Source organism: Erythrolamprus reginae, chromosome 2 (assembly GCF_031021105.1).
Source record: "Erythrolamprus reginae isolate rEryReg1 chromosome 2, rEryReg1.hap1, whole genome shotgun sequence".
NCBI lineage: Eukaryota > Metazoa > Chordata > Lepidosauria > Squamata > Dipsadidae > Erythrolamprus > Erythrolamprus reginae.
This window is the reverse complement of record NC_091951.1, coordinates 265043127-265064168: the sequence shown is the minus strand read 5'-3', so window position 1 is coordinate 265064168 and position 21042 is coordinate 265043127. Positions and strand designations below refer to the sequence as shown.

Here is a 21042-nt window from a genome sequence, read left to right as displayed (position 1 = left end):
GTATTGTTTATTCTTGCATTGCACCAATAGGGCAAATTCTTACTTTGTTTGGAACAATGTTTTTAAGAGAAAATAGCGAACAGTAATTCAACCGGTAAGGTTCCAGCTGTCTCACAGCTGGCATACATTCCATTTATCTTGAGAAACCATATCTGCTCTATATCTGGTGAGAGTGTTGAGCCCTCAGCCTCTTAAACTTCAGATTCAGCAATGCGTACTCTTTATGATGCAGAAGACAACTAAAAAGTTCCAAAAAGAAATTTTTTATAAGAAGTGTAATGATACCAAATGTACAGCAAAGAGACAAGATAGAAAGACCTGCACATGGATTAGACAACAAACAAAAGTGAATTGAATTGAAATGGAAATGGGATGGTCAAAAAGAACTAAGAGCAAAAAGAACTGACGGCAGGTGGACCAAAGCGGTCCCAGAATGGATCCCATTTGATAAAAAGCGAAGGAGACCGAAAACAAGATGGATTGTCGACATCAGCAAGTATTGCAGGCTCAATTGGCAAAAGAAAGCCCAGGATCATATTTAGTGATTGGAAATATGCAGAAGAGGATTTCATCCTGAAGTAGATAGATAATGGCTATGATGATGATACAGCAAAAGTCGCTGAGAACATTAGCCTACTTTACCTCAAAAACTGAGACAAAATATTTCCCTTTATTTCAAGGCACTACTCCCCAGGGGGAGAAGGGCAGCTTTCAGATAACAGGACAGAACTGTTATTATATTTAAATGGGGGAGGGAGGCAGGGACACTGGCCAGCAACCTCTTACTATTCCCTAATCTTTTTATACTCCATAAGAAAGAAGTTGATCATGCTGCATTTAAATAGGCTACTGGCACTATGAAAAAAGTGAAAGTACACTACCTTGAGCTTCTGAACAAAAGATAGATATTCTCTAAGAAATAAATAAATTACATTAAAATATATTAAAATTGAATTTAACCCAGAAATGGGGAGAAATCCAGATTAAAATGAATAGGGGGGGAAAGCTACACTTTTATAGAAAAAGGCAAACAATATAACTTGATGTGGATATTAAGAAGAACCGCAGCAAGTAGCAGTAATAGCTCAGACCACTTTTGGAGGACTATCAAAACTAAGCTCCGCTCTGTTCTGCAAATATATGTATATGAAAATCACATGTATATGTACTGTGATTATAATTAAGAATATATATTCTCTAAATTATTTTCATTAAAACTGAAGTGATGAACACACCACATAGCTACAGTATTTATTTCCTTCTCAAAAATGGTGCTCTTGATTTTCATTGGTTTTTTCCCAAGTATTTTTTTCTTTGTTTTATTGTGCTGCTGCACAATGAGACCACAAAACTTTGAACTCTGCAAATTCGTATTATTAGAATTAACTTCCCTTTCTGTGATGTTCAACTAGGCTTTAAAGAAAGACTTCTGCTTCACTTCAGAAGATTTTAGTCTTGTGTATAAACAAGTTTCAGGAAATAAACCAGATTATCAGTTTCTTCATAGAATTGAACAATACATATTTTTTAAAAAGAGATATCCCTAACTTGAATCATTTCAAGACATCTTAAACATGCCACATTCCAGTAGAAGCATTAGAAGCACATATTGAAGGCGATAAACACTGAACGACAGGATTACAAGAGACATACATGAAGACAGACATTAATCATTTCTTATTTACAAAGCTCTATCAAATGTTGAACTTCTCTCTGACTTGAAATAATAAGAAAGCACCCATAAACATTTTTGTAATTCTTTTCACTAACAATGCTAATCCAAATTTCACAGGCAGATGGGTCCAACACAAACAATAAGATAATTTCTATTACTATGGCTCTGAACCATCATATTAGCTTGAGTATTTTTAGTAAATTATACATTTAATGCATAACCATATATAACAAAATAGACCCTTTTTATTGTGTATAAGCAAAATAAGAATTGTTAATTGCTAAAATTTCTTGATCAACAGAAAACATTCATCTCCATAAAACAATACTTTAACTCTCTCCAATGGACAAATATGCCATCTATGCCTGTGAAGTTACCTTATTTTATTTCATTTCATGAAGCAGCATTAAAAGGTGACTACGAGAAAAAAATACAGCTAGCTTTCTAGTTGATTGCTTATAACTAAATATTGGAAATCCCCTTAGAAGACATTAGGGCACAAATTAAAGACATTGTTTTTACATCACCAACATTCAGCAAGCAAATGTATTTTCTCATGCCACAGCAAATCCATAAGCTCCCATTGGTTCTGCATACAAATCACCAACATTCAGCCCATGCTATTTACCTGTGATGACTGATGGTAAAATGGATTATTAAATTTCTGCCCACCAGGAGCAGAGGATGCTAAAGAGCCATAAAGAGATATTGGCTGGGAAACAAGAGTTATAAAAAGAGCCAGTAAATCAAACATGCGAGTTACAAAAAGAGAAATTACATACAGGAAGTATAGTTTCAAGTGATGCAAGCAACAATATAAAAACGACTGTGCTAAGTGGCTGGAAATCATGTCCTTTTATGGAGGGCTATTTGGTAATTCTGCACAGTGCAGTCTTTCTCTACCTCCTGATTTATACTTAAGAGAAAACTGAAAAGTCCAGGGAAAATGGTAAGGAAAAGGAAGGGAATATTTAGGCAACCAATTAATCTTTCAAATATATAGCCTCAGGTGGATTTCCTAGCCTCTGCACAGATCACAATTCCTTTCTGGCAGGCACAGCTAACAGGTGGGAAATCAAGATGCAATATTTACAGTTATGATATATAACAGGATCTCAGCTGCATTAGTAATATTATGATCTCCAGAGCATGCAGTATGGAAAAATCCTCAAAACTTTACTCTATCACCATCATTATTATTATTATTTATTAAACTTGTATGCTGCCCAACCCCTCGAGGACTCTGGGCAGCTCACAACAAAGTTAAAAACATCCTAAATATCAAAACCATCAAACATCTATTAAAAACAATTAAGAAACATATACACCATTCATTTCTGGCTGGATCTTATAAGGGTATCATGGTGAGATCAATGGGCCCTTGCCTGCTGGAGGAGCCATATCTTCACTGCTTTGCGGAAGGCCAATAAGGCAAGGATAATCCAAATTTCAGGGGGCAATGAAGTTCAGAAGGTCAGGGCAGCAGCAAAGAAGGCCCTCCCCCATGGGCCTGCCAGTCGGCACTGTTTAGTTGATGGAACTTGAAGGAGCCTGATTCTGTGGGATCTTACCAGTCATTGGGAGCTATGTAGTAGGAGGCAGTCCCAAAGATAACGTGGCCCTAAGTGATATATGGCTTTAAATAATAATAATAATAATAATAATAATAATAATAATAATTATTATTATTATTATTATTATTATTATTTATTAGATTTGTATGCCGCCCCTCTCCGAGGACTTGATGTAATAACCAACACCTTGAAATGCATCCGGAGACTAACCGGAAGCCAGTGCAGTTCACGGAGGATTGATGTAATGTGAGTGTACCAAGGTGCTCCCACGACAGTTCGCACAGCTGCATTCTGGACCAACTGAAGTCTCCGAGCACTCCGAGTGCTCTACAAGGGTAGTCCCATATAGAGCACTTTGCAATAGTCTAACCGCAAGGTGACAAGGGCATGAGTGACTGTGAGGAGAACCTCGCGATCCAAATAGGGTCGCAATTGGTGTACCAGGCAAACTTGTACAAAGGTCTCCCTGGCTACAGCTGTTAGATGTTATTCTAATTTAAGCTGTGAGTCCAGGTGGACACCCAAATTGCAAACTTGTCCCATTGATAGCAGGGGTGTCCAACTTTGGCCACTTTAAGACTTGTGGACTTCAACTTCCAGAATTGGACACCCTTGTTTTACAGCATGTAAATATTTCATCAACATTCTGCATGATTAGAGATTGCCTCTGAAGTGCCATTTCCTGTTTTCAATCCACACAGATTTCCTCATAGATTTGTTACCACAAAACCAAAGGACTAATTGCAACCTCAACTAATTCTGATCTTAGCTTTGCAAATGATGTATAATTTAGAAAGTGAATCCTCAGCTCTCCTCCAAATTAACAAAATTTGGAGTAAATTGTTAACTTTGGATACATATTTATGGTTCTATATACAGTGATACCTTGTCTTACAAACTTAATTGGTTCCAGGATGAGGTTCTTAAGGTGAAAAGTTTGTAAGACGAAACAATGTTTCCCATAGGAATCAATGGAAAAGCAATTAATGCGTGCAAGCCCAAAATTCACCCCTTTTGCCAGCTGAAGCGCCCGTTTTTGCACTGCTGGGATTCCCCTGAGGTTCCACTCCATGGGAAATCCCACCTCCAGACTTCTGTGTTTCTGCGATGCTGCAGGGGAATCCCAGCATCGCAAAAACAAGCACTTCGCTGGCAACGGAAGTCCGGAGGTGGGGTTTCCCATGGAGCGGAGCCTCAGGGGAATCCTAGCAGCACAAAAACGGGCACTTCGCTGGCAACGGAAGTCCGGAGGTGGGGCATCCCAGTGGCGACTGTGGGTTTGTAAGGTGAAAATAGTTTGTAAGAAGAGGCAAAAAAAATCTTAAACCCCGGGTTTGTATCTCAAAAAGTTTGTATGACGAGGCGTTTGTAAGATGAGGTATCACTGTATCTTTTTTTCTCTCTCTTCATATTGCTTACCCTTGGTTTGCTTATAATGCTCTGTACCGTGAAGACTACTGGGTTGCCTGCTCTTCGAATGGCTTCCACTGCTTGCTCATGACTTGCATCTCTGAGATTTATTCCATCCACCTGAAAATGTAAGACCTAAGTTTAATATGATGGTACACGAAGGTAAAAATGATGGAGAAACTCCTAAAAATTATACCTATTTCTATGTTTTTTGTAAGCAAACAAACAAAAACCTGTAGCTGGTCCCTCCTAAATTTCAGTCCTTCCTTTGCAGCTTTTCATTATTTAGCAAGATCGTATTACAGTGTTCCCTCGATTTCCACGGGGGATGCATTCCGAGACCGCCCGCGAAAGTTGAGTTTCCCCGAAGTAGAGATGTGGAAGTAAATACACCATTTTTGGCTATGGACAGTATCACAAACCTTCCCTTAACACTTTAAACCCTTAAATTACCACTTCCCATTCCCTTAACAACCATTTACTCACCATTATTACTGGTACTCACCATTGAATATTTATAAACATAATTATTTATTAACAATAATTTTTTTTTTGTTATTTATTTGCAAAAATTATGAGTTTGGCGATGACATATGACATCATTGGGTGGGAAAAACCGTGGTATAGGAAAAAAACCACAAAGTATTTTTTAATTAATAGTTTTTGAAAAACAGTGGTATAGGCTATTCACGAAGTTCGAACCTGCGAAAATCGAGGTAACACTGTATTATGCAAGAACACCACAGGTTGCAATTTTCAGGATATACTATGAAAGTGGAAGTTATTATTGTAAGTTATAATTTAACACTGTTTTATATCTGGGAATTTAATTTGTATCGTTAGTGATTCAGATATGGAGCTTAAATTAGACTCTGATTTCACTAGCTGTAAAATATAATGTAATTTTCTTTTTCTTTTTTGGAATCTAAGATCATCTGACATTCAAGACTATCAAGTCTTTGGCATAAACCTGGCATAAATTTGAAATGTTACATATATAACAAGGATTGTGTAAAAATGTATAAGATAGAATAATATGAAGCTTTTTAAAAAAAAATAAACTCAACGGATTATATACATGATTTTGTATGATAGATCCATATTACTGATATTTGTGCATTTTTCTCTTAATAAATGTTTCAAAGTCAAAATACATGGCATTGGTGATAATCTCTAAAGTACCTTTGGAAGTGAATGATAACTAATTCACCCAGGAGTGAAATACTCCCAGTTTGGGTATGACTGGCAGTGGCTGAAGAACCGGTAGCGACAGCAGCCTGAGAGTTCTCCCACTCACCTGGACACCTCCATTTGGGTTCTTTTACCCTCTGCGTATGTGTAAAACATTCTGCCAAATGGCGGCATCTACCGGCTCTTCAACCACTCGCCTGCACTCCCAAACCGGGAACATTTCACCCCTGAATTCATCCTTTCCAATCAAGATTGTGTTTATGTGTTTCACTATTGTAAGCTCATATCTAATAAAATAACATTGGGTATTTTAAAAAATGAAATAGTGTATACAGTGTATTTATTTTTTTATTAATTTATTTTAAACATTTATATGCCCACCCATCTTTCAGACAACTAAGGGCAGCTCACAATAAAATTATAAAATGATTTACTATAAAAACTATAAAATGATTTAGGAAAATTTATTTATACCTTACAGCTTCAAAATGCTACCTTCTAGCCTACTGTTTTCTGAAAAGAGCCTTTCAGCTGTGAAGTTCTGCCAGACAAATGTTCAAAATCTGTTCTTGCATCTGAAGATAGTGAGATTATATTGTTTGTATTGTAGAAGGAGAACCATGTTAGCATACAGTAGCCAAAAATCAAGAGACTGGTAGTATTTTTTCAGGATTGGTTGTTTTCCTGCAGATGTCTCACTATCCAAACTTAGTAATATCATCAGTGCTAGTAAGGAATGGTACACCTCAGATAGCACCAAGAAGCCCTCACTTCAAATATGAATTACAAATACAGTGATACCTCGTCTTACAAACGCCTCGTCATACAAACTTTTCGAGATACAAACCCAGGGTTTAAGATTTTTTTTGCCTCTTCTTACAAACTATTTTCACCTTACAAACCCACCACCGTCACTGGGATGCCACGTCTCCAGACTTCCGTTGCCAGCGAAGCACCTGTTTTTGCGCTGCTGGGATTCCCCTGAGGCTCCCCTCCATGGGAAACCCCACCTCTGGACTTCCATTGCCAGCGAAGTGCTTGTTTTTGCGATGCTGCGATTCCCCTGCTGGGATTCCCCTGCAGCATCGCAAAAACACAGAAGTCCAGAGGTGGGGTTTCCTATGGAGGGGAACCTCAGGAGAATCCCAGCAGCACGAAAACGGACACTTCAGCTGGCAAAAGGGGTGAATTTTGGGCTTGCACGCATTAATCGCTTTTCCATTGACTCCTATGGGAAACATTGTTTCGTCTTACAAACTTTTCACCTTAGGAACGTCGTCCCCAAACCAATTAAGTTTGTAAGACAAGGTATCACTGTATGCTCCTTTATTGAGCATCTTTTCAGACTAGCAATTTTTAATATAAGATATAAACTTTCATGAGCTGAACCTCAGTTCATCTGACACATAGGTGATTCAATTTTGTGGGATTAAAAAAAGGGGATGAAGGGGAAAAAGGTGGCTATGCAGATGCAGGTTATATATGAGACATATTTCAAGTACCCTCATCAATTAGTAATTGTAATGCCAAACACTACTGTGTTTGTGAAAACCTGAAGCTTTTTGATATATGTTAAGTTCAGCAATCTCCTGCTCTATACAGCTAGCGTAGTTTTGTTGTTGTAAAAGAGGCATTTTCACATTTGTGATCAAATATCCTAAAAAATTAAAATGCTCTCATATTATTTTTTCCTCAATTTGAATCCTGGGTTCTTTTCTTTCTTTCTTTCTTTCTTTCTTTCTTTCTTTCTTTCTTTCTTTTTTCCTTCCTTCCTTTTTTGTGCAAAGTGGAAATAGCGGAATTGACTAAATAAAAACCTTTTAATCAAGTACATTATAAGCCAGTCAGTCATATTCTTTTCATTTACTTTTAGAAGTCAAGATTCTTAGAAAAACAAAGTTTTGTTCAGAAATGTGCAAAAACATTGTTACATTCTAATTCAGAGATGGGGAACTATGGTCCCTTTATTATTTATAGACTTCAACTCCCAGAATTCCTGAAGCAGCTGACTCAGGAATTCTGGTAGTTGAAGTCCACAAGTCATAAAGGGACCATAGTTCCCCACCAGTTCTAAGTTTATTCTAAAAGTGGAAACCAATATAATACCTCCACAATTCTATCTCCTGTTTTTAAGGTTCCATTTTTGCCAGCAGGGCTGTCTTCAAGAATGTGTTTGATGAAGATTCCTCTCATAACTTCACCATTGTTCAGACGACTTCCCATTCCTCTTCCACCAACAATGCTGATTCCCAGAGACTTGCTAGGCTCTCTCCAGAGCTCAACCCTACAATAACAAATGACCAAAAAATACATTGTGTTGACTGAAATACAATTTAGTCTAATTACTCTAAATAGAAAAACCTAGGTGCTTACAATTTAAACAGAAGCATGCTTAGGGCCATGATGGCAAACCCATGGCATGCTTGCCGCAGGTGGCATGCGAAGCTATATCAGAGGGCATGAGAGGTGTTGCCCTATGTCAGCTCCAGCGTGCATACACACAGTAGCCAGCTGATTCTCTGCCTAGGAGAAAGCTGTTTTGCCCTCCGGAGGCTTCGGAGAAACCTCCCTAAAACCCCAGAGTGCAAAAAACTGCCCAACGGGCAAACTGGAAGTTCGGAAAATGAACAATGAAAGCCAGGAAGGCAGAAAGGATGGTGGCAGCAACCATGCTTCGGCCTGGCAGCGGCGCATCTCTTGTCATGTGTAGTCCCAAAGTGTGGTCGTGCATAAGTGCATTAACATGTCTGTCATCCCTGTCACTGAATTTCTTTTCTTTTCTTTTTGTTCTCATTTTTATTTGACAAATTCAAATAAATAAATAAAAACAATTACGCCCAAAATTCCCTTTGCTAAGAAAGAGTTCTTAAGTGAGAATGATCTTTCTTGCTACAATTGCTAAGTGAATCACTGAAATTGTTAAGTTAATAACATGATTGTTAAACTGGCTTCCACATCAACTTTGCTTGTCAGATGGTCGCAAAAGATGAGTACATGACCCTGGGACACTGCAACCATCATGCTGCACAAATCCCAGCAACCAGTTAGGTCCCACAGAGTGGGTCTTCTCCGGGTCCCATCAACTAAACAATGCCGCTTGGCAGGACCCAGGGGAAGAGCCTTCTCTGTGGTGGCCCCGGCCCTCTGGAACCAACTCCCCCCAGAGATTAGAATTGCCCCCACCCTCCTTGCCTTTCGTAAGCTACTTAAAACCCACCTCTGCCGCCAGGCATGGGGGAATTGAGATACTCTTTCCCCCTAGGCCTTTACAATTTTATACATGGTATGTCTGTATGTATGTTTGGTTTTTATATTAATGGGTTTTTAATCGTTTTTATTATTGGATTATTATTGTACGCTGTCTTATTATTGCTGTTAGCTGCCCCGAGTCTCCAGAGAGGGGCGGCATACAAATCCAATAAATAATAATAAAATAATAATAATAAATAGGAACCAGTAGCTAAGCATACAAGGATCATGTGAAAAGTGATCCGTTATAAATTTGAATAGTCATTAATGAATGGTTGCAAGTCAAGAACTGCCTGCATTCCTCCTTACTACTTTCAAACTAAACAACTCAGCTCTAGTTAGAAGGTTAGCTTTGAAAGCAAACATACCGTCTTGGTTGATTCCAGTTACTGTAGCCTGTGTTCTGAAGCTCACTTTCTTCTCCTTCTCCTTCTTCTCGCTCTGGAAGTTCTGGAATTTCTCTGCATATAAACAAACTTTGCTCTAAATCAAAAGAAATCATTATGACCCCCAAAACAGTTCTTTTAATATTTTGGGACATGTGAGAAAATTGGAGGGACTGGCAAATGCACAATAAATCATTAAAAATTTGTAACGAACAGAATAATACACTGGGGATAATAATATAATAATTATAACAACATGGGTACAAACAAGGCAATAATAACATTAAAGGATCATAGGGTAGCAAAGTAAAATAAGATCAGTTAGACCAACCCTGAAATTATACAAAGATAGAATATACAACCAAAAGACTTCCTGAGATTTATCAATGCAAACAATATTGAAATATAAATACAAATTCAGAATGAAACATTGTTTGTATACTGTCTTGTTCACCTTTTAAAAATATAAGCCATATGATATTGGCTGGGATCAAATCTCTATACATATATATATAAATCATATACATGATCCAAACACATTTCCAAGATTATGCGGATATGTGGAGAAGGGAGATGGAGATTTGTTTGTTCTTTTGTTCCAAATGGAAGCTTACTACACCTCATAGGTGCCAAATTTTAAAGAATGGGTTTTTGGAAGTTTGGAAGAAGTTTGACATTGGAAAATATAGGTTAAAGAGTTCGGATGAAAATGGGAAATAATAATCTTTGCCCTTCTAGGGCATAAACTGATTTCTTTCTTTCGCCCTACCATACAGCCGTCTGGAAGATCTCAAAATCTGCTCAGAGGGTTGCAAATTTTTTGAGAGAGAAATTATTATAAACATGCCATATCCCTGAATTCCACTCACAGAATTTTCCAAGGAAACATTTATAATTAATTAACATATATTTAACATACAGGTAGTGTAGTTAAGAGACGTCTTGCAGAATAACAGCTGGATTTCTGTTCCAGTGCAAAAAACAAACACCATATCTTAACTGACGTTTAGACATCATCTATAAAAACTGATGACAATGCTTCCCAAAATATAAACCCAGAGTAGCTTAATAGAACTTTTTGTTCCTGTTCCTGTTCTTCACATTTCAATCCATATATGGAAGAAATAAAGATTTTATGCCCCAGAAAACCTTTTCATACTTTCCTAAAGCAGGAAACTCCACCTGGTAATTTGGGATTACATAGAATATATCTATTACATCTAGTCTGAACGTAGATGCTTTGCTAAACCTCACCGTAATTTGCATGATTTAAATGTATCATTCTGTATTAATCCAATTAGGTATTTATGGCTAAGTGATGTGCCGGTGCCTGGAGGCTGTTGGGGTCTAGATGGGTGTCAACAAGCTCAAACTCAATCCAGACAAGACGGGGTGGCTGTGGGTTTTACATCCCAAGGACAATTCCATCTGTCGGTCCATTACCCTGGGGGAGGAATTATTGACTCCCTCAGAGAGGGTTTGCAACTTGGGCATCCTCCTCGATCCACAGCTAACATTGGAACACCATCTCTTGGCCTGGTGCACCAATTGCGGCCCTATTTGGACAGGGGTCATTGCTCACAGTCGCTCATGCCCTTATCAACTCAACGTTCGATTACTGCGACGCTCTCTATATGGGGCTACCTTTGAAAAGTGGTCGGAAACTTCAGATCGTGCAGAATGCAGCCGCGAGAGCTATCGTGAGGCTTCCTAGATTCGCCCACGTTTCTACAACACTCAGTTGCCTGCACTGGCTGCCGATCAGTTTCCGGTCACAATTCAAAGTGTTGGTAATGACCTTTAAAGCCCTACATGGCACTGGACCAGAATACCTCCGGAACCGGGTCCCGTCGACTAAACAATGTCATTTGGTGGGCCCCAGGGAAAGAGCCTTCTCTGTGGCGGCCCTGGCCCTCTGGAATCAACTTCCCCCGGAGATTAGAATGGCCTCCACCCTCCTTGTCTTTCGCAGGTTACTTAAGACCCACCTATATCGTCAGGCATGGGGGAACTAAGACATCTCCCCCAGGCTTATTATATTTCATGTTTGATGTGTATGTGCTGTATGGTTTTTAATTGTTGAGGTTTTTATATATTTTATTATTAGATTTGTTCCATTGTTATACTGTTTTTATTACTGTTGTGAGCTGCCCCGAGTCTTCGGAGAGGGGCGGCATACAAATCTAATAAATTGAATTGAATTGAATTAAGCATTATCTGTAAAAACCAACAGCAAATTAAGGCCTAGTACCTTCATGGCAATGCATAAAAAAGAACAGGGGAATGTGGGCAGGTCTGTTAGAAATTGCACACATACCATAGACTATTTATGGACTGTTTTTCTATGTGTACTGAAGAAATGTGAAAGTGAAATGAAACATATGGTCCTACTGAGAATGAACTTCATGACTGTCCAGTTTCCATAAAGTGGGACAAATAATGAACACACCTAATAATGCTTTAATTTTGAGATATCTCTCCATTCTCTCCAGCAATTATACAACTATGCTAATTACTTACATGCATGGTAACAACCTTCCCCCCATCCCCTTTGTAGCATCTTGGGCAATTTCAATAGGAATTAGATTTACAAAATCCCATAGAAAGATCTAAAATTAATTATGCTCCATGCATCTGTTAGGCTTAGACACTTGTCATGTAGTAACGAAGTAGAATGGCTGGGAATTCATTGGGTGGTCCTTTCTAACAGATAGTGTCATGCAAAACATCAGTGCGTGTTTCTCTCAAAAAACTAGAAGTCAATACAGCATAAACATTTTTTGAAGCCCCAGGTAAAGTAGCCGCCAGGACACAGCAGAAATGTTGATAAAATGGACTTTGTATGAAACAGACCAAATTTTGGAAGTGATTTAAATCACTCATATCATTTACATCATTTGAATAACACCATTATTATTCAGATAGATTAAACTGATGAGTGACTTAATTTGCATAATGACATCATGATGCAAATAACAGAAGGAGTTCCAGTGATATATTCTCCAATTTAATGAACAATTGGCAATTTCCCACAGTCAAACTGATAAATTGGGGGCTAGTATACCATAAATACTTTGGGCACAAATTATTATTCTGTTGGCTGCATTTTTTTTTTGCTCCCTTGTCTAGAAGAAATACTTATAAACCAATGTTCCCCTCCCAAAAAGAAAGAACAAGCAAATTTGCATTTTTCCAATCAATATCAGTGTGATTTTCTTCATCCATTCATGGATAGTGTTTTTTATTCATGAGTGAACTGAAGTAAGCAAAAGGAGTTGTTTTTATTAATAGTACAGTACTCTAAATTACCTCACAGTGTGTGAAGGGAAAACATCTAATGGCCTTGTTTCTTCTGGCTGCTGCCCTAAATCGGTTTGGTACTCTTCTAATTGCTTTGCTGGCACATAGCTAATGCTGCAACACAAAAGTAAACATGAAATGTAGAAGCTGCAGATGTCTGCATATAGTTCAGTATTGAGCAATACAGATTTTTAAGGCTATAAATCAAAGTGCGACATCACAGAAATATCTTCTTCTTAATCCAGAAAGCCTCCTTTTCATTCACTGGGAATGCACCAAATGCAAACCATACAGGTCAATGTATAGCAAGAGCACTTAAACTTATATACCGTTTCACATTGCTTTTCCAGCTCTATCTAAGCCGTTTACAGAGTCAGAATATTGCCCCCAACCATCTGGCTCCTCATTAGTCAAGCTTGAGCCTGGTGAGATTCAATCTGCCAAATTGCAGTCAATCAGCAGAAGTAGCCTGCAGTACTGCACGCTAACCACTGCGTTACAAAACCACTATAATATATATCCTATACAGTATTCTATATTCTATTCTATTCTATTAATTCTAATATTACATTATATTATATGTTATATTATATTATATTATATTATATTAATTATATTATTGTAGTATAGTGTAGTATTCTATTCTAATATATCATATATACAGTATACAGTGGTACCTCGTCTTACAAACGGCTCTTCTAACGAACTTTTCAAGATACGAACCCGGTGTTTAAGATTTTTTTGCCCCTTCTTCCGAACTATTTTCACCTTACGAACACAAGCCGCCGCTGCTGGGATGAAGGGGTTTCTTTTTTTTTTTTTTTGAAGAAAGAAAAGGGAGGGGCGGCTTGGAGAGAGCGAAAGAGTTTGCATTAAGAAAGCAAGGAGAACTGGAGTGCTTGCAGAAGCAATGAAAGGGTGTGTTTTGAAGAAAGAAAAGGGAGGGGCGGCTTGGAGAGTGAAAGAGTTTGCATTAAGAAAGCAAGGAGAACTGGAGTGCTTGCAGAGGCACTGAAAGGGTGTGTTTTGAAGAAAGAAAAGGGAGGGGCAGCTTGGAGAGTGAAAGAGTTTGCATTAAGAAAGCAAGGAGAACTAGAGTGCTTGCAGAAGCAATGAAAGGGTGTGTTTTGAAGAAAGAAAAGGGAGGGGAGGCTTGGAGAGTGAAAGAGTTTGCATTAAGAAAGCAAGGAGAACTGGAGTGCTTGCAGAGGCACTGAAAGGGTGTGTTTTGAAGAAAGAAAAGGGAGGGGCGGCTTGGAGAGAAGTTTGGGATTTTCTTGAAGGACTTGCACCCTTTACATTGATTCCTATGGGAAACATTGTTTCATCTTACCAACGTTTCACCTTACGAACCTGTCCAATTAAGTTCGTAAGACAAGGTATCACTCTGTGTGTGTGTGTGTGTGTGTGTGTGTGTGTGTGTGTGTGTGTATATATATATATATATATATATATATATATATATATATATATATATATATGTAGATTGTTCTGAGTTCGGGTTTTGCCCTGTGTAATGTTTTGCATGTCTATGCGACGTTTCGGCGAAATCACATTCACCATCATCAGGCTGAAGTTCCAATCTTTGTGTTGTTGTAAATGGAATGTTAGCAACTGTCATTTCTTCCTAGTATATATATATACATATATATATATAGCTAGCTGATGAGGCCAAAATAAGGCCGAAATAGATCTATCCTAGTCTCCCTTAATTTTCAAATTCAGCAAAAACATGTGACACACACACACACACACACACATATATATCATAATCATATCAGTTATAATGTGTTTTCTGTGCTGTAAAATCAACACTCTGCAACTTCACTGTCTAGAAACAGTGTCTTTTCTTTAATTGAATCTAATAATGTTTATCTTTGATGAAAGGCAATCCTCTAAACCTTTCGCCATTCTTCAATCTGGAAACCTTGAGCAAACATGTATTATTCCTCCTACCAGCTAAGATGTTTACTAGGTGACCTTTTTTAATTTTTCAAATTAAATTGGTAAACTTTCTTAATGAATAGATAGATGTAATGGGATATTTAAAAAATTAACTATGGCTAAAGATCACTTCTATGAAGTGGGAAATTTAAAACTTCCTATTTTACAGTGTTTTTAACTGTTAATTGAATATAATTTTTTGTGACATTTTAAAATTTGAATGAATTTTATTGTTCTTTTATTCTTCAGACTTCAGACTGGGTACTTTCGATAGGCAATGAATAAATGTGAAATATTTGTAGATACTAATTTAAGACAAAATACTATCTCTTTTCTATGAAGATTATCTCTAGATTACACAATTCCTTATAAAGGAAGTGAAGTACTAGGTAGCACCCAAGATACATTATGACACAACTGAAAGAACATCATTCTTTTAAAACATGGGTGTGAAACTCCTGGCATCATGTTGCTGTCATGTGATATATCGCAACATTTTTCCCTTCGTAAAGCTGGAGTGGGCGTGGCCTGTGCATGACGCATCTGGTTCACGTGCCACCAGTTTGACAGTCCTGTTTTAAAACATTTTATATTTTAAAAGGAGAAAAATGTAACTAGGATAATAATGAAGGAGAGTGTGAATTTTAAAAAGTTATGAATGAAATGACATTAAAGTAGTATCATTCAACAATGTTCTACTGGTGAAACTAAACTGAACCGAAAGAAAGCAAATTGGACTAAAAGTAATCTCTGGCAGCTCAGAAATAATAATCATTACAGATAGTCCTCATTCAGTGACTGCCTTCTTTAACTTTACAATTAATACTTACACTTTCTAAGTCTATTTGTGAGCTTTGCAGAACCTTAAAGCAAAAGGAAACTGAAATAAGATCATAAGCACAGCCCTAGCTTCATTTAGCAACCACTTCATTTAAATGGTCATTAAGTGAGAAATAGTTGTATCTGCATTTCCCTGCAGTGTCTAGGATATTATTTGTGACTCCCAAAATGTAGGAGATAGCTTCAGAACTGCCAAGTAAGCAGAACTGCATTGTAATTCCTACTGGATAAAAGCAACTACAGAAAGAAAGACCTATTAAATGAGAGATTTCAGAATTCACAGCTAGCAACACAGACTACTAATCTAAAGTAACCAAGGATTAAACTGATTGTACATTGATTCTTCAGAAGGTAGTGAAGACAAGAGTAACTTTCATCCTGAACCAATTTAAAATGAGAAGTGAGTGATGTAAATGTTATAATATCATGCAACAGACAAAGAAATAAAACATGCATGATTTAATAGACAGACAAAAAGTATTATATGCATACTACGATAGGAAATAAACCAAATAAAGAAAATTGTGATCACATTTAAAATAAACCACAGTACAATTTTAATAATGAAGTAAGATTCATTTAGTTATAGCATAGGAAAAAAATATATAAGCAATATTGAAAATACAAGCGTGAGATTAATCCAGACATCAGTACATGGCTGTGTCAGTGATAAGCAACTTGAAAACATAACAAGAATGCACTGGAATTTGATGCTTCACATTATATAAATGTTGGACCTTTCTTAAACTAATGGTAATGGGACAAATAGGGTAATAACTGGACATATGAAATCTGAAAAGCTATATTATAGCATCAGAATAAACATATGGAGGATGCTGGGATTTCTAAACTAAAATGGAGTTTTACAATGTGGCATAAAAGGAGCCACATTGTAAATTAAGCAACTGTGTTCCATGTATTCCCTATTGTAAGCTTAGCAGTGTGGAAAGTCCATAAGCATTGATTCTTTCTTCTCCTATTCTATGTTGTAAGTATGTAACCTCTGAGTTACCTGTGCTACAATTATCTACAGAAACACTGAGCAAAAATGATGGGACGTTTAAACAAAAAGTTAATAAGAGATTTGAGGAAGGCAATTGTTTTCTAATAACTGTTGAATAAATATGTACTTTTTTAAAGAAGAGAATGAAACAAGACTTCACTTTTAGTCCAAAAGGCACTGTGCCAAATTTCAGTCATCCACCTGTAAGTAGGGAAATAGCTTCAAGATATCCAGTTCTCTGATGGATACATGGAAGAAATATGGATGCCAAAGAATATATCTACATTAATTTAATGTTTCTACATTAAAAAGACAGATTTCTCTCCTTTTTAAATTAAAGGAGGGAATCTATCCCCTGGCAACTCCAGGGCTTGTCTACACGACCTTAGTTAATTGACAATTAGGGAACCTTTGGATTAATATACGGGTGCCAAACTCACCACATCTCATTGCTGTCACATGGGATATAGCGACATTTTTCCCCCTTGCGGATCTGGGGTGGGAATGACTATCATGTGTCGCATCCGGCACACAGGCCACAAGTTTGACACCCCTGATCTAGTAGATTAATAGATTGGCTTCCCAAAACATCTCCCGTCCATGGGATATAGCGACATTTTTCCCCCTTGCGGATCTGGGGTGGGAATGACTATCATGTGTTGCATCCGGCACACAGGCCACAAGTTTGACACCCCTGATCTAGTAGATTAATAGATTGGCTTCCCAAAACATCTCCCGCCCAAACCTTGGCAAATAGAATATATGACATTTCTGATAATGGATTTTCCGGTTCAAGCTGCAAATTTTCTCTCTGTCCACTCAGTGGAAAATCTGTTTCTTTAAAATTCAAAGGCGACACATACAATTGCAACTGTTTAAAGCAGCTACCCCTTTTCCTGGGATCTCACAGCTACTCACAACAGTTACTGCATGAACTAAGAAAAAAAATGTTTTGATTTAAGGAGTTGCAGGCCAGTATCTCATCTTGCATGCTCTGAAATATCTTTTGTTTTCAACTCCAAAGATTTGCACAACCCATCATTCTCCACAAGACTGCATCCTAAATAATTTACAGCTTGCATTTTTTTGAGCATGAAAGTCAAAAGAACACAGAAAGGATTCTAAGTCATTCTCCTAACCAAATATTAAGCTGATCCATGACTGCTTAGCTACAAAAAGAAATTGGAAATTTGATTAATATTTGGCAGTCTTATCTGAAAAATAAGATGGGGTGGAAAACCTGGATATCTTCATGAATTGCTAATTATAATTCTCAATATCTCACACCATTAGCGATGCTGATTGAGACTGAGAAATTTGTTCTGCAAGGCCTAGAATAGGAGTGTCAAACTCGAGGGTTGTCACAATAGTATGACATGACTTATCAGAACTTTGTTCCCCTTTGCTTAAACTGGTTGTGGCTGGCTTATGGGCTGTGAGTTTGATAGTCCTAGCCTGGAAGAAACCACATTCCCTGTTCCAATCTAAAATCACAAACTTGGCTTCCATACGCTTATCTTTAAAAGATGGATGCGTGCTTTTAACCGATTAAAAACTATGATATTCATCTTAGATCACCAAATATATCTACAAATTGAAGGATTTGATATAGTTGAATAATTAATCAGGTAATCACATCTAGTAATAGGTTTTAATTGGTTGAAAGCATCTGTGTGTCTGCGTACATTGTGTGGTACCTATATCTGGATACATCCCAGCTACTTCTGATGTTATAAAAGCATGAATGAATGAACAGACAAGTTGGAACACAGAGCTATAATGAGCTTTTGAATCGCCAATACTCACACATAAAAGGGGCCCTGATCATCAGCAGGTGTTGGAGAAGATCTAGAATGTGAAGCATACGACGCAGCATCTTTTTACAATATTGTTAACAAATGTCAGTGACTTCTACTCAATGAAAGATGTATACACACATTTTTAAAAGTGTGCACTCCTGTTTACTTTCCTCTTCCCCCTCTCCACCTCTATTCTATCCACACCTCCCATCAGAAAGCATCTGTTCTTTATTGGAGTGTATAGCAATGATTATTAACAAGCATGAAAAATGCAACCGCAATCAATCTTTTATTCCTTGATCAGAGATTCATCTCCACACGTTTGGTTAAGGCAGGTGAATTCTGAATCAGCTCTGTAATTATCTGGCAGATGTTAGAGGCAGCTGTTATAACTACTGCTAAAAGCAAAAGTCTCTAGATATTGTTAAAGAAGTATAAGGTGCAGGGAGAAGTGAAGCCACAGATATCCTGATGATGCTATATATCTGCTTTTCTGTTTAAGAAAAAAATTGTTTATATATTAAGGGAAAGAAGAAAAGAGAGAGAGAGAAAAATCCATTACTACAAACTATAATCCCAAGCAAAATTATCAAAAAGCTATGCTGAGCTTGACATTCAAATTGAGGGACAGAAAGTTCTGTCTGTGTATAAAGCCCAAATTTGAACTGCTAATTTAGGGTGAAAGATACAGTACCTGCAATTTAAGTCTCAGACATTTGGGGCACTGTTTTATTAGGTATAGATCATTCACGTTCATTTCAATTGGGTGGCATTTTACATTAAATTATATCCTATAAATGACTTAAAATATAGTTTTCTTCCTATTATTTGTAAAAAAATATATACAGAGAAAGCATTTTTTTCTAATGTCATGTATCATAATTTTTATATTCACCACTTTCCACTATTGAAAGATTTCTCAGTCACTTGAGATAAAAGATCAAAGCTTATGTATAAAATTCCAATGTTTTTCATCTGATTGGCCTGAACAAAAAAATTTATCTAATTTCAATCCCATGCAAATACTATCACTGTATCTTCCAGGAATCCGGGAAAGAAAAATAAAAAGATGTTAAAAATACCCCTTTGTCTCATCGATCAACATAATTATTTCTCACTTTAATGCTAATATTAACTGGAAATAAAGAAGAGAGGTTTGATCCTTTCTGTCCTATTTACCACCGTCTCATTCATCTACCAAACTATTTTACCTCCCAAAGGTGATTTCATGCTTTATATTCCATTAACTTTCACAGTTGCTTAGACATTGAATTTGAATATTCTTCAGTATAGCAATTCTACTGACAGCTTTAAAGAATAGCTGCTAAGTTTTAATTTTTAGAAGCCAATTCAGGATTTAGCTTAATAATATTTTTAATCAAATTCTATTTTTTCATTATAGTTATGCATTTGTAAGATTAAGTGATATGGGCAAACATTTTCTCCCTTATTGCAAATGGTTGGAAAATTCCATGTATTTATTTGAGTCCATGAAATTGTGTCAAACCAGTGAATGGGATAATCAAACTACCATACTGGATTTCAATTTTGGAACTCTCATTAGTTAGTTGTGATTCACAAAAGACATTTTAACTTCTTCCATCAATATAGAATCCAATTTAATACAGAAACGTCATTAGGATACTGAATTAAAAGTAATCATAGAATTAAAAAAAACACAAGTGTAGCGACAATACAATTGATGCATACTGTGTTTGAAAATCTACCAATCAGTATAATATCTAACTTACTTTATATCTGGTCCAATGACAGAATGCTTCCTCAGCATGGCCCGTGCTTGGGCATTAGTTAAATTAGCAGTGGGTTCCTCATTAATAGACAATATACAGTCTCCAATACCAATTCGTCCATCACGATTTATGGAACCACCAGGGATAATACTGCGAACAATCATTCCCATGCCATCTTTATTAGAACTTACTGTCATCCCTTATGGAAAATGTTTTTAAAAATAGCATTAATAAGAAACATGGCATCTGACTTGAGCCTACACTAAATAACATTCATTTTCTGAAATTGTTTTTATTTATATTTTATCTGTATTTCTGCCAATATACACGTTTTTTTAAAAACATAACTTGAAGAATAATTAATATCATATTGGTAGATCTGAGGAGTCAACATGCAAGGTCAAAAAACACCAGCTAGAAAATTCTCACTAAAAAAAACCCCCAAAACCTGGTAACAGCTGAGGCTGGCATATGAGACTGTCTCTTCAGGTCTACAGCTACTGACATCGCATAAGCTCACGGTTAAGATCAAAAAGATAATGAATCCTTAATGCCTTCTGTTCTGTTTAAAAAGCTACTTCATTAAACGCGATCCACTTTTTTTTACATAGGGCCTCAAAGAAAGAAGTGGAGAACAGAAAAGGAAAAGGCAATGAATTTATTTTTAATTTAATTTTTTTTTAAAGGAAGGCAGATCAAGATGAGATAATGGTGAAGAAATTACAGAAGATTTGTTCTGAACAGGAATGAATTACAAAGCACACAAGTGAAGGATTTCACCCGTCCCATATTTGAATATGGCCAATATTTTTTCCAACTAGGGAGTTCTAAGATTTGGCATCATTATATTAAGAAAAGCTCATAGTTCCAGCATTGGAATGATGTGTGTGTGTGTGTAATTAAATTACCAGGACAACTAT

General features: G+C 36.9%; 1 protein-coding gene across 4 annotated transcripts in view; it reads right to left on the bottom strand.

Moving 5' to 3' along the window:
* The window catches only part of MPDZ (multiple PDZ domain crumbs cell polarity complex component), a 116345-nt gene that overhangs the window by 35179 nt on the left and 60124 nt on the right, over positions 1–21042 (bottom strand). For 2 of the 4 annotated variants that reach the window (XM_070742564.1, XM_070742565.1), the window contains 6 exons: positions 20123–20321; positions 18379–18420; positions 12795–12899; positions 9468–9560; positions 7957–8134; positions 4669–4779 (listed from right to left, as the gene is read on the bottom strand). In XM_070742564.1, coding sequence (XP_070598665.1) covers positions 4669–4779; positions 7957–8134; positions 9468–9560; positions 12795–12899; positions 18379–18420; positions 20123–20321 — 728 coding nt within the window. Of the gene's footprint in view, positions 1–2303; positions 2388–4668; positions 4780–7956; positions 8135–9467; positions 9561–12794; positions 12900–18378; positions 18421–20122; positions 20322–21042 lie in introns of all 4 variants that reach the window. The other 2 variants (XM_070742566.1, XM_070742567.1) reach the window with 2 other exon arrangements.